Source organism: Callorhinus ursinus, unplaced genomic scaffold (assembly GCF_003265705.2).
Source record: "Callorhinus ursinus isolate GAN/ISIS: 27379988/994484 unplaced genomic scaffold, GSC_fseal_2.0 scaffold6, whole genome shotgun sequence".
Classification (NCBI taxonomy): Eukaryota; Metazoa; Chordata; class Mammalia; order Carnivora; family Otariidae; genus Callorhinus; species Callorhinus ursinus.
In genome coordinates, this window is record NW_027397068.1 from 79,141,133 (window position 1) to 79,155,610 (window position 14,478).

Sequence of the window (14,478 nt, forward strand, 5' to 3'; positions counted from 1 at the left end):
GTGGCAGAGCTACCTTTCAGTCTCGGTGTGACCAGCACCTGGGCCCCGCATCACATTACAGCTGTCTGAACAGAAGAGCTTTTCAGACCAAGTGAGAGGCACGGAGATGGGCCGCTGAGCAGGAACCGGGTTCGGGGCAGGGGGCGGTGGCAGGCCTTTGCGGCCTGGAACCGTACAGCAAGGGCTTGAAGTGATAAGCTGCAGAATTGGGGTTTTATCCAAGTTAGAGAGGGGAGCATCAGTCTTGAGTCGTTGAGCTGGGGGACATCATCAGATGTGTTTTTTCTGTTTGGAAAGATAACGTTGCATTGTGGAAGTCTGGGAGAAGAAATCAAACGTATGCGTAGAGATAGGCACGGTCTAGGGTATGTAACAAATACGGGTCCTGGATAGTGAGTTCTGCATGTGATGCTTTAGTTGAGGTGGTCGGAGGAGACCCAGGGATGGAGGCGCAGCTGGGCTGAGCCGGGAAGGCCGGGAGAGCAGAGGCGGGCTCACAGGCACAGGGGACGGCATGAGCAGCCGTGAGGAAGAGCCACATTCTCTGAGGGCAAGAAGTTATCCTGAGGTCACAGATGTCGTCACCTTGTGCACAGGGCCCTTCCGCCTGTTTCCTAGGGAGGCCTGGTCACTGCCCCCCGCCCAATCTGTCTGGGACCATTGGATGTCTGGCTGGAGTTGGTGAAGGTCTTCCTCCAGATTTCTCTTCCACAGTGAAGTACTTGTGTGCCCTGCCTTCTCTAGCGTATTTTGTTAGCCCTTAGGAAAATCTTCTTCCCCTGTGTCAAGAGCATCTACACATTTTCTCCTATTTGACAGGAATACCATTTTTAAGCCTCTAGGTTCATAGTGTATGTCTGCTGTTTGTTTCTGCCTCACCTCGGAGATAAATGAGCTAGAAGAGGAAGTCAGGACGCTCAGAGGTCAGCGTGTCGATGGGTTATTTATGTGGATCTTGACATGACTGAGCCTCAGGGTAGGACTTAGCAGGGGAGACATACGGAGAAATGCAACAAGGGCACCAGGGGGCTCGTGAAGTCAGGAAGAGCAGAGCAGTGATCCAGGAGGCTCAGTGTGGCAGCGGGAGGAGAAGCTGGTGGACAGTCTGAGGCGGGACCTCTGACGTCTTGTACTTTAATGAAAGTATCTGTTCCTACAGATAGTAGGAAATTGAATGATACCGTTGACTTGAGCAACATTGGTTGAACTGCCCGTTTTTCAGTACAGTGCTGTAAATGTATGTTCTTATCCTAACGGTTTTCTTAATGATGTCTTCTTTCCTGTAGTTGAGCGTATGTTGTAAGAGTACAGCGTATAATAAGACATACCAAATAGTTGGTGATCAACTGTTGATGTTTCCGTAAGGCTTCCAGTCAGCAGTAGGCTGTTAGTAGTTAAGTTTCAGGGAGTCTGAAGTTTTATGTGGAATTTTGACCACCCGGGGTTCGGTGCCCCTAAACCCTGCCTTGTTCGAGGGTCTGGACTCAGGCCAGTGAGCAAGAAACTGTTTCTGTGGGCACAGTATAGCTGTAGCAAAATGTGGGCAGTAAATACTCCATTCTTCTATCAGGCTACTGTTTTTTTTTCAAGTGATATTTCATTTTTTTGTTGTTGGCTTATTTTTTAAGGAAAGGAAACAGCTTATTTTCCAGATTTGCATCTTCATTTTCTATTCCGCATATTAAAAGATAGGGAAAAAATGACATCATAGTGAATCCATTTCTATCAATTTAAACAATTTTTAGACATGCCATTGTGCAGAGACTAGCCCTTGGGAAGAGTGTTCATTTTGGTCTCTTCCACACATACACGCTGTTTTGTACCTTTCTGAGATGGGGACAGAGACACCTGGATGCCTGGTTTGTCCTGGCATGTGCCCAGCTCTGTTGGAGTGTTCCCACAGTCAGTCATCAGCTGGTGGAACCATGGCTGACATGGTTAAGATTGGATCATGACTCTTACTCAGAATTTTACTACGGGGAAGTAAATCTTGTTGCTCTTTATGTAATTACACTAAACACATTCATCCTTTCAAAGTCAGTTGCTAGAGGCACCCCTTTGCAGAGGCGTGCGAGGGCCCACCAACGATTGGGGAGGGCCACGCTTGTCCGTGAAGTACCTGCATGAGTGTGCCTTGTTATGTTTGCCAGTGATGCAGATGGGAAGTACAGCTCCTTCCTGTTTGTAACAGATAAATTCCCTGGAAAAGCACTGACCCCACCCCCATCCCCGGACATGGTGCCCCACCCCCACCCCCCCCATCATGCGTCCCACAGAGCCACGGAGCTGGACGGTCTCAACCTCTGTTCCGCACTCCCTTAACAGTTTCCCCACAATGTTTCCTCCCCGAAGATAAAACATTTACGTGTTTTTCGTAATTTTTTTCTAAGCGGCTGAAATAGAACAGTTTTCCTTTTTCCTTTTTCCAGCGTGTTACCCGTTCCCAAGAGGAACTTCGGGAGGATAAAGCTTACCAACTAGAGCGGCATCGGATTGAGGCAGTCTTGGATCGCAAGTCTGATAGTGATATGTGGATCCATCAGAGCTCCTCCGTGGGCTCCAGCACCTCCAGCCAAGAGCACCTGGACCACTCCTCCAAGTCAGGCACCCCCGCGTCCACTCTGACCAAAAGCGGCCCTGGGCGCTGGAAGACACCCGCCGCCGTGCAGCCCGTGCCAATGGCTGTCTCCCAGCCTGTGCAGACAGACCTGCCCCCGCCACCCCCACCGCCCCCCACACACTACGCTGGAGACTTCGATGGAATCCCCATGGACTTGCCTCTCCCTCCGCCTCCTGCCGGCCAGACCGGACCTGTGTCTGCTCAGGCGGCGGCTGCAGAGCGGAGGAAGCGGGAGGAGCACCAGCGGTGGTATGAGAAGGAGAAGGCCCGTCTAGAAGAGGAGCGGGACAGGAAGCGCAGGGAGCAGGAGCGGAAGCTGGGCCAGATGCGCTCCCAGTCCCTGAACCCAGCCCCGTTTTCTCCTGTGACCGTCCCACACGTGAAGCCAGAAAAGCCTTCTACGCTCCAGAGGCCCCAGGAGACGGTCATTCGGGAGCTGCAGCCCCAGCAGCAGCCCCGCACGATCGAGCGCAGGGACTTGCAGTACATTACAGTCAGCCAGGAGGAGCTGTCGTCTGGGGACAGTCTGTCCCCGGACCCGTGGAAGCGGGATGCCCGGGAGAAGCTGGAGAAGCAGCAGCAGATGCACATCGTGGATATGTTGAGCAGGGAGATCCAGGAGCTCCAGAGCAAGCCCGAGCGCAGTGCGGAGGAGAGCGACCGTCTGCGGAAACTCATGCTGGAGTGGCAGTTCCAGAAGAGGCTCCAGGAGTCCAAACAGAAGGACGAGGAGGAGGACGAGGAGGAGGACGACGTGGACGCCGTGCTGATCGTGCAGCGCCTCGAGGCCGAGCGCAGAGCGAGGGTAAAGGGGGGCGCGCCGCTCCGGGGCGGCCACACGCGGGCTCCTGGAGGGTCGGCGGGGGCCCTGGCCTGTCCGTGCTGCTGTCCCTGCCCAGCTGGCGTGCTGCAGGGCGGGCCGGGCCGAGGGGCTTGGACCCTGACAGGTGAACACCGGCCCCGTGGGACCCGCTGTTGGAGTTCGCAGACTCCTGGCCGCCCTGCTCGGTAACGCCCAGTGGAGGGAGCCGGGGAATAGCCACCCGTTTGCCCGTCACCAGTGATAACGCCCCAGTGGAGGGAGCCGGGGAATAGCCACCCGTTTGCCCGTCACCAGTGATAACGCCCAGTGGAGGGAGCCGGGGAATAGCCACCCGTTTGCCCGTCACCAGTGATAACGCCCCAGTGGAGGGAACCGGGGAATAGCCACCCGTTTGCCCGTCACCAGTGATGATGCTCATCAGGGGCTGGCAGGACTTTTTCTTAAAGGGCAGAGGCCGTGTGGGCCGTAGAGGCTGTCTTAACGGCGCAGCTCCGCGGTCAGACGACGCGAGCCGCCCGAGACGGGGCCCGAGCAGCGAGGGTGCACCCCGGGAACGTCCTTCACAGGTGGCAGGGCGTCTGCTGGCCTCTGGTCTCGATTATCAGCGAGGGATGCTGGGTAACAAGACTGTTGAGAACTTCCAGAGTTAGGGTGGAGTGTCGTCACCAGAAAGAGCGCTCCGCAGAGCGCTCGTGGGGTCGATGAGGCAGATACTTACTAAACAGCTGTATTTCAGTGGTAGTATAAAGGTACTGAGAATTTAGGGTTTTACTCTTATTTTTCCATTTGATAAAATTAACTTATTCTTTTCTATCAAAATAAAAGAAGTGAAATTTATGTTAGTTGAACACAATAGATCATTAAGGTGCCAAATTTAAAATTCTCTGTTACCCTCTCAAGAGAACTGCTGACAGAGAGGCATTTGACCGTAACATGTTAGTGAGTTCTATACACTGCAGCGTTCCGGGGAAGGACAGCCTGGAGCATGACTTTTGGATTTTGTTTCTAATTGCAACTTTGATTTGATGCTGTCTGTACTAGAGATCTAAACAAATAACTGTTAGGTCAGACATTTCAGTCTTTCCACATCGTGATGCAGCTTAATCTTAGATAATTATTAGTACATAAAAGCAGCAGTCTGATCCCTTTTCGAGTTTGCCCTGTGAATTATTTTCCTGAAACATGTCACACACTTCTCTGCTATGCACATCTTCTCAGCAAAAGGTATATGGAACTCGGCCACAAATTCTGCCGGAACACTGAGGTATATCTAAAACAAAGGCCCAAATCTTAACTGTGACATGATTTTGTTAGTATTATCCGAGTCACCAGGAATAAACGTCCTTAAAAACAGCTCTACTTACCATCAGTATTGTTTTATTTGAAAGACCAACTGGTGGATTAGTAACGGATCACTTACAGTGTTAGGATTCTTGGCGCAGTTTCCAGTCTGGGGTCAGAACCCTGGCCTCCCCCGTGTACACAGTGGCTGAGTGCTTGGTGCAGGGTCCTCTGCTTTGGCCGGTGCCTCTAGTGGCAGGGGGTCATCCCAGGAGCTGAGTGTGCTCCCGGCCTCAGATCTCTCACCCCCCAAAACAGGAGAGCGTGCCATTTGCTGCAGTCCACGCTGAGTGTGAAGCTGATGTCTCTGGTAAATAAGTAGACATCATTAGCCTTTATTGTGGTAACTGTACCCCATAGTGAAACGTTAGCACCTGCATTGTGACATTGCTGCATTTATTCTTTACAGTGAATTTTTATTAAAGGTCTGTCAGGTTTTCCAAATCGTTCAAACAGTGACTCTTTCAAAGCCTTTTAGTATGAATTATGACATTTGGAAAGTTTTGTACAATAATTTAGTTAGAGGTATCTGTGTATTTATCACTAATCATATTTAAGATTAATATCTTAGTCTCCCAAGTAAGAGAGCTCAGGGAAATTGTGCGTTTTAAAGTTTCTTCCATATATCTTAATAATGAAACTCAAGTGTTTAATACGTTTGTGGACCTTTTCCTGTTTCTGAGTTCGGGAAGCCGGTCTGTACCGTTTACCGTCCTCATTGGGTTGTCCTTCAGACGCAGACGAAACGCGGGAGCAGCCGACACGCCGGTGGTGGTGGAATACAGGTCTAAACTTGACTTTTTTTCACACTTCATCTTTCTTTTTTTTCCTCTCTGTTACCTGCAGCAGACTGCTCTGCCAGCAATCTCTGTTCTAGATTTGGTATGTTCTCATTTCTTTCCCTTTGGTACTTTTTTCCTGTCTTGATTTTCTTTTTTTCTTTCAGTGGTGGTGGTTTTGTGTTTCTAGTAGACCAGTTCCTAGGGGTGTCCTAGTGCAGGATGTGTAGTTCCGTGCCTCTCAAGAAGCATGCCTTTCAGTGTGTTTAGATTTAGTTACTCTTTGCTTTTCCCCCTTAATTTTAAGTGTTACTGTTTGTTTATGGTTTTTGACCTTTTCTCAGTCTTAAAGTTGATTCTGTGTATTCTTACGTAGTCATTAATACATGAGCAAATGAAAGAACTCTTGCAATGACTAATCTATTTAATATTATTACCTTGGTAATAGATTTTGAATAATCAACTATTAGAAACTCAATTGAATTGGTATTCACATTGTTTTGCCAATTAAGATGTAACTGTCTAGGATAGTACTGTCGGTAGATTAAGAGAGCTTTTCGGTAAACATTTATTCTTTGTTTTCTTTAATAATTTCACATGGACTTCAGTTTAGTTTATCAGCCGTACCAGTTTATTGTCTGCCAAAAAATGCCAGAGTCCTTTTCTGTTATAAATTCAGTGGGTTTTATGTCAGTATTGGGAAATTCGGTTGGTCATTCAGTATCTGCAATGCTCAGGTACTGTTATCTGTGTCATTGGCCAGAGAATTATGGACTGGCTGACATACCTATTATATTAACAAGGTCATTTTTTGTTAGTCGGCTTCTAAATGAATATGGGCAGTGTCAGACACCAGGACTGTGAACAGTCCCTGAGTCCGGGTCTGACTTTGCTGGCCTTTTCACCAAACAACAGCCCTTTTTCTTCCTCCTCTAAACAGTGTGGTGGTACTGTCACTCCAAAGAGAAGCCTCTTGTGCACACAGCTCCACTCTTTGATGGCCGAAGGGCAGATTATTTTAGCTTCCCCCCCCCCTTTTTTTTTAAATAGGAGACAAAGATGAAATATGTATGTTCTCTCCATGCTTCTGTGTGGTGAGGTGTACCTATGGCAGGGGGTTTCTTTGTGTCAGGTGCTCATTCAGCACACACTCACAGGGTGTCCGTTACCCCCCGGGTCCTGACCCAACAACACACTGGCTGGCTGTAAGGGGTTCCCCAGCTCTGTGGGCCCGGCCAGAACCCTCCTATGCAGATGACGTGACAGATGAACGATACCTAAGGAGAAAGGATTACATGAAGATTTGTATTTTAAAGACACAGTTCAGAGTTTTTATTTCTTTAAAAGGTAATTATTTTGAGTATTAATATTGACTTTAACCACCACATTTCTGAGCATTTCTTAGCCTGATTCCCCAGCGAATATTAATGTTATTACCAGCAGAGTGTCAGTATCTAGAGAATCGTTTTGTCAGAATGGGCAGGTTGTGTGGAGGGACCTCCTCTGCTAGGTGTCAGTCCTTTCCCTGAGATGAAGGGTGGTGGCGGGTGTGACCGTGTAGGAAGCGTACGCTGTGCATTTTTTACAGTGTGCCCTTCGTACGGAACGTCACGGATGTTTGTGGGGGTGACTGGGCTCGGCGGAGCAGGTCTACTGCTCCGGGGCAGCCCCGTCTCAGACAGGCGTGGCTCTGCTCGCCCTCTGCTCTTCCAGTGGGCCGCCTCCCGATCCGGGACGCCCATTTACATTTCTAGCCCCAGCCCTCTCGGACCAAAGACCTGTGCACGTTTGACCACGTGACGCCTCCACTGGGAGTCAGACAGGACTTTGCGAACCCCGGCGTGTTCCACCCAGAGTGCCTTCTCTCCCCGCCCCCGCGCACCTTGCTGCTCATCTCCTCTGCCTTTGGCCTTCCCTGTCTCAGTAGACGCTCCTAATTGCCCCCCATCTGCGAGCCTTAGGAACCATAGCCCCTGCTCCTCTCCGCTGAGGGATTCTGCTTTCCTTACTTTCCCAGCATCTGAGCCCAGGACACCACACTGGCCTGAGCCACTGCCATCCCCTCGCGCCCCTTTTCCACCTTTGTTCCCATACAGGCTGTCCTCAACACATCAGCTGCGGGGACCCCAGTTAAAGACATGTGATCTCAGGAGTCCTCAGGACCCAGCAGGTCCCTTAGACAGGCGTCCTCAGTCTTCCCGCGGCCGCGCAGTGCGGCCGCCCCACCCGCGCCTTCCCCCGCCCCGGCCTCCCCTCTCTGTCGCACCCGCGCCGCGGGGTGGGTGCTGTCAGCCGCCGCTGCAGCGCCCCGGCCGAGGGCTGAGGGCCACTGGTCCTTCTACCCAGTGACGGGACGTGCAGCACGTCATACCCCTGCTGCCCTAGGTCGCCAGATAATTGCATATGTTACCCTCTTGTTTCCTTGTGACAGCCCTGTGATGTGGTGGGACAGAGCGGCAAGGCCAGCGGGGAAGAGACCCACCTGACGTCATGTAGTCAGGATTCTAACCAGAGTTTTCTCCCTTTATGATTATTTTAAAGTCTGCTGCACAAAAATGTCTCCTGCTCACGAAACTCTTGCTAGGAGCCATCTTTCAACTAGTGACAGGCTCTCAGTTGGCTGGTCTCAGGCTTTGTCTTGGTACCGTTGTAATGGCTCATCCGCTGACTCGGATGACCTGACAGCTCAAGGGGAAAATTCCTCTGCCTTGGGGTAGTGCCAGCAGAGGGATGTTTTCAAGGATTTCGGTGGCTCTCCTGTTTTCCTCCAGGCTAGGTCTGCCCTTGTCCCCTGCCCTCCTGCCTGGTCCTCATGTGGCACGGTAGGAATTGGGCAGACCCGAGCGACCTGGGCATAGAAGGGGCTGGACTGAAAGCAGAGTCATTCGGAAACCCGGTTGCACGGTGCCCTTTCGGAGAGGCGGGCTGCTCACTGCCTCTTCACACGGGAGTGCGTGGCTGCAGGAGTGGGCCGTGGGAGCCGGAGGATGGGCCGTCCGCCCAGGAATGCGGAGGAGAGTGTGTTCCTAGTCAAACCAACTTGCCCATGTTTCCAGGTAGAACATAAAATTCACATGCTTGTGTCCGATATGACAGTTGTGCAAAGAGAACTGTGGGTGCACATCGTGGGCTCTTTGAGCCGCACAGCCTCCTTGGGGGTGACTTCCTGTCTCTGCCGCTGTTGGAGCAGCTAAGCTGTAGTTCTTACAATTCCTGGCAGACTCGTCCTTCTTACGCTGCAAAGGCAGAGGCACGGGCCGCGCCCAGGGAAGGGAGCTCGCGCACTGATGGAGTGCCCAACATTGTGCAGATGGCTCTCCTAAGGATGGAGCCCCGTGCTCAACGCCCCCGGCATGGGGCTGAGGACTTGCTCTGGACCCAAGTCAGGGGCCAACGCCCAGTGGTAGTAAGGGGCCTGATCATAGTGGTTCCTCATGGGTGGGTATGAAAAATTTTAGGGTGTTTTTAATGGGTGGGGACATAGGCAGAAAAGTCTTGCCCAAGTTCTTAAGGACAACCTGCTCAGCAGACTTTTAGTGGTATTTTCAGTGAAAATGTCAAAAAGTAAGGGACACCTTGGCCCTCTTTTGTATTCCGATTATCTCAGTGTGATTGTCTCCCTTAATGGGGCTTTTACTATAAATTCAAGGTACAGTTTAGGGCCCTGTGGTACAAAGTCATAAACACATAGATTTCAACATGATTTTTTTTTTTACCTGAAAATGCCTTTTTTAGAAATGGGGACCACCAATGTAGCAAAACCGGTTCAGGCTTAGAGGGCTGGCTTTTGAAATCCCAGCTTAAGTTGTTGGTTTAGAATAGCTTTAGTCTGGGCTGCCTTGTGTTCATTCTGTGAGAATTCTCCTTCTGTCTACTCAGATCTGTTCCCCCCGAATATAACTTCCTACCAGACGGCTTTGATACATGTCACTTGGCATTCCTTTCCTGTAAAACAGTGAGCTCATCTCCTATTCATTTAACTCCAGTGTTAACATAGTTTGTCATCGGATCTCAGCCATGAAATTTGTAACAAGTTGAGCTGCCCTTTAACCAGTAATGACCGTCAGCTCAGTGTACCATTCTGAGCTATTATTTGGAGTAAATTAAGCAATTGGATTCTCTTTTCTGTCCTTAATGGTTTTGGGGGAGGAGGGTAGAGTAAAGTGGCGTACGTATGAACAAAACAGTCTGTGTTTTGAAGATGAGAGGACATGAAGCAGCTTACCCCCACAGTGGAGAGAGGCTGCCCGGGTCCTGACTGCACCAGCTCATTGGTCGACTTTAAAAACAGGCGCTAATGAACCCAACCCAAGAGACATCTCCTTGCTTACCCCATCCAGATTTAGAAGAATGAAGGCTTTTAAGAGAAAGAGTCTCTTTATCAATTCATAAGGTATAGCATTCTGTACCGGTAATTATGAGAATTGTAACTGTTCTCATTTCTTAAAATCATACTCCTCTTTAATTTAAAAGAACGAGTGGCCTGTTTCAGTGGATACCGGTTTTCTTGCTCAGACTTGTTTTCAGTTAGGTCTAGAAAGTATAACATGATGAATTAGTTTGTGCTTTATTGGGTAACAAAAACTTCTTTCACTAATGCAGCTTTACATTCTTCCATAAGTTACTCTTCTGTAGAATATTTACTATTCTCAGTGGCTATTTTATTTTGTCTGTTTCTCCTAATTTGGACTGATGACTATAACATGCTTGATCAGTCTTCACGCTGCTGGCTATGAGCCCTCCATGGGGGACTCTCCCCAGGGCAGGACGCTGGACAGTTCTTCTTGGTGCTGGGGTTCTCAGGTAGCAGCACCTGCCCCTGCTCCAGAAGCCACGCTGCCCTCCCTCCTGGCCAATTTCTAGATTGTACTCAAAGAGGAAGTTAAGTAAATTTGTCTTCTTGACGAGGCAGTTTTCATTTTTTTTCTAAGGTGTCTTAATGTTGTTTGCTGATACGAAAAAGTCTAGTGACACAAGTTAATTTGTTACTTTCCACCAGATGCAGTGTTTTATTCCAGAGAAATCAGGCAAGAGTGAAGTTGTTAGGTTTTTGTTTAAAAAAATAAACATAAATGCAATTTAAGTCCAGTTTCTATTTTTTGCTATGAACAATTTATACAATAACTAGTAATTCTGTCAGTACTGAAGCACACCATGAACGATTTTATGTAAGGGATTCCTGCAGTGGTTTTAGCAGTTAAACGAGGTGGCGTTGTGTTACATTTTCATTTTTTTAAATTTTGAATCCACTGCTCTTGGTGTCGAGGGCTGTGGGCGCTGCTACAGGCCAGCTCTGTCACAGACGACAGAAATGGGGAAGCAACTTCCAAAGTTACCTTTGTCCTGGCCTATAACAACAGAAGTGCATTGTCCTCTGTTCTGTTCTGGTCAGAGGTACCCTGAAGCCATAGTACTTAGAGAAGTCTGACCAGAAGGATAAAGGAGCCGGAAACCAAAACAGGCTACATCGTAGATTTTTGAAGATACCCTGAAGTATTTGGATGGTGTGAAGTAAAGATACTAAATTTGTTTTGTGTTGTTTCAAAAAGGCAAAACCTGAATGACGAAAAATAGAAAGCAAACCATCAGGTGATGAATTTTAGACCCACAGAAGAACTTTTTGACTAGTAGTTACCTGAAAATAGAACGCCGTCTCGGGGAGGTAGGCAGTAGGTTCCCAGACACCAGAGTTATTCAGACAGAGTGGATAATTACTTGGCAGAGATGTAGCAGAAGGGAGGTAGAGTAAGGTTCCTTCCAAATTTTAGGTTCAGATTCTCTGACTCAGTTTGGGGGTATCCCTGGGCTGAGAAGGAATTCTCAAAGTCCAGGATGGGGTCCAAAAAGAGCGGATGGCCATGGGCCGGCGTGCTGGGAGCTTGGTGCCCAGGCAGAGGTGGGCTGCTGTGCACGGGGGCTCTCCACAGACCCAGGCCCTGCAGTCGTGAGCTGGGGCCTGCACCCTGCCCCCAGGAGGCCAGCGTCTGCGTGCCACAGCCCACAGGAGTGCGGCCAGGAAGCACAGGGGGTTGAGTGGGTTCCATCAGTTGAGGGTTTTGTCTTTTGCTGGAGTCTGCGGATTTACAGGAGCTGGTTAAACTTCTATTTATTCTAATACAAGAATGATGCTTGTTTAATGTGTGAATGCATGAGACAGAGTCCTCCTTCTTTGAGCCACAGTTAATGGGGAAATTAACGGACCTGTGGGGACCACGCTTTTAGGTAACTTATTTTTGAATTATAGAGCTCTAAGGTGTGTGTGTTTTACTGTCTTTCAACAGTGCTTCTAACCTGGTATCTTGTATTTGACTGTGTGTGTGTGTGTGTGTGTGTGTGTGTGTGCGCGCGCGCGCGTGCGTGCCTGTGTCTGTGTCCGCATGTGCCCGGTACGCCTCGTGCAGGTGGGTGAGCAGAGCGGAGCTTCAAGGCACTGTGTTGTTAGTTACAGGATGAGGAGCGGAGGCGTCAGCAGCAGCTGGAGGAGATGCGCAGGCGGGAAGCAGAAGATCGCGCCAGGCAGGAAGAGGAGCGGCGCCGCCAGGACGAGGAGAGAGCAAAGCGAGATGCTGAAGAAAAGGTTATGGTCCTCTAGGGGCAGCTAGCGCTTTACCAGATTAGCCTGAACCCATCGATGGGCTGGGGAGAGGGGCTAGACCTGACCTGTATCCTAAGATGTACAAGACAGAACAGGGCCTGGATCCCCACCTGTGTTACCGGACCCAACACTTGAGCACGACCTGGCCCACCTACCTCTCTTCCGAACTGTGTCCAGACTCTCTTACCCTCTGAGTCTTGTCTCTGTCCCGCTTCTGAACTCGTAGGCCTGGTTATGATGAGTGAGCCTCTTCGCAGCCCGCCCAAGTACTCCGGGCTCTTCCTTTCCTGGACGTGGTCCAGCTGGTTACTGTGAGGGGGATGCTTGTGCGCTAGGCGGGCAGAGGGAGTGCGAGCTGTGGGAGGCACCAGGAACATAGTTAACCCAGTCCGTTCACACTCCGCATGTGAGATTGTTCACTGGTATCACTCACTGCTGGTTGATGGGAGAGGGAGCAGATGGCTTATGAAAAACACGATTCAAGGAGAATTCAACTAGGATCTAATCTGATAAGTATCCTGAGTTACTAGGTTTCCATATGTGGATTTTTTTTTTTTTATGAAAGTAATCTTTTAAGTTGAATTTTAAAATGACAGCTGATTTGACCTATTCTGCCTGTGCCCTGTGGCCTCCTGCTGTGTGTGCTGGCCCGAGCCCTCCCGCAGGGCTCGCCCGTGCTGGATGCAGCCTGGGAGAAGCGCATCTCCTCTGCTGCCTCCCTTCTGTGAAGGCGGAGGCCGGGAGCACCACAGCTGCTGATGGGGAGAAGTTCAGTTCTTATTCATCACTCCTTCTTTGATAGTCCAGTGAACTGTATTCATAGAGCACCCTCCTCCTCCCCCAAAAACAGAACTTTAAGGAAGTTTTTTGTAGCAATAGAATCTATGCGGATATATAACAAATGAAAAGCAAGATTGACAGAAACAATGTGACTCATTTCAATGAAAATAGAGTAAATAACGCTAGCACACGAACCTGTATGGAAATTAGCGATTTCTGCGTCTTCTAGACCTTCACCATTCCTTAAAGTCTGTCATCATATTATCTTCAAAAGCTGTGTCCCGGTAGATTTGCAGTTTTCTGAAGGAGTCTGAGCTTTCAGGGTTAGGTCTCCCTTGACTCTTTACCTTGTGTCATGATAAGTCAGAATCAAAATCAGTTTTCTGAAACGTGAGCCACACGGGATCCTCCGTTGGGGTGCGTGTTGTCTTGCTGTTCCTTGGCTGTGTGCAGCCTCCGCCTGCCCGGGCAGTCCGCACAGACCCGCCGCCCTGCCGCGGGAGCAGCGCACCTTCTGTGGGGACGCTTGGGGGCTACTCGGGTTTTCCAGCATGTGTGCTCACAACTCACAATTATGTCAAATACACTTGTGTCTTAGGAACTGCTTTCTAGAATTGAGTGCTCACTGTAAAAAGAAGCCGAATAACCTATTTTTTATACAGAATGTCCACAATTGTTGGGCTTGCTTTGTTATAGAAAATGTGCCATTCATTTGTGGTAGAATAATTGTGGGGTCATGTACTTGTATCTGCTCTCCATGTAACTTAACTAAAGGGTATTTTGGCTTCCTCCTAAAATGTTCTCCATGTCACACTAAGATTCCTGACAACTTGATGTAAAGGCCACAGGGGTCATTCTGAATTGGATTCCCCAACCCCCAAGCAAACACTTACTTTGTGTAGAAAATAAGGTGCAAAATGTCTTTCCTTCAGGATGTCTCAACACAGAGTGAGAAGACCGAGTGAGGAGTTGGTGTAGGGCCATGCCTGGGGCTGGCAGTGGTCCTTGCGGTTTCCTCCCTCAGAAGGGGAAGCGCCGAGCACTGTGTTGCGGTGCATGCATGCTCCAGAGGGAGCAGGGAGGAAACACAAGCGTACGCCGTAAAAGGGGGCCTTGAAACTTGTATCTTCATGCCAGCAAGGGCCCCAAAATGAGTTTTCGTTTGGTTGAATGGATTGAGAATTCACTCCGTTCTACAGCACTACGCACACCCAGGTTGAGGCACGTCCTTCTGTCTGCTCTTGTAACCCCTTTCTTACACGCACTTTTCCCATGTGTTCTAGAACTTTTGTCAATCTTTAACAGAACCATGCTGTTACCTTTTTTAATGTGAAAATAATTTCAACTCTGTCAACTGTAGTCTGTGCCAGATGTATGTCGGAAGAAAATGTACAGTATGTGTCAAAATATATTTGAATATCGTGTTGCTGTTGTTATTAACGCCTGGCTCTCTAATTTTCTGTCTGTCAGGGAGTCTGTTAAGATTTGAACTATAAATTAAGAACTGTGGAAAGCGTATTTGTTAGATTGTTGCCTTGGG

General features: G+C 49.2%; 1 protein-coding gene across 11 annotated transcripts in view; it reads left to right on the forward strand.

The window, feature by feature from the left end:
- AFDN (afadin, adherens junction formation factor) overlaps positions 1-14,478 on the forward strand; it is a 134,158-nt gene that overhangs the window by 112,534 nt on the left and 7,146 nt on the right. For 6 of the 11 annotated variants that reach the window (XM_073894229.1, XM_073894236.1, XM_073894233.1 and 3 more), the window contains 2 exons: positions 2,430-3,425; positions 12,006-12,140. In XM_073894229.1, the coding sequence (XP_073750330.1) occupies positions 2,430-3,425; positions 12,006-12,140 (1,131 nt within the window). Of the gene's footprint in view, positions 1-2,429; positions 3,426-5,630; positions 5,667-12,005; positions 12,141-14,478 lie in introns of all 11 variants that reach the window. The other 5 variants (XM_073894230.1, XM_025866554.2, XM_073894235.1 and 2 more) reach the window with 3 other exon arrangements.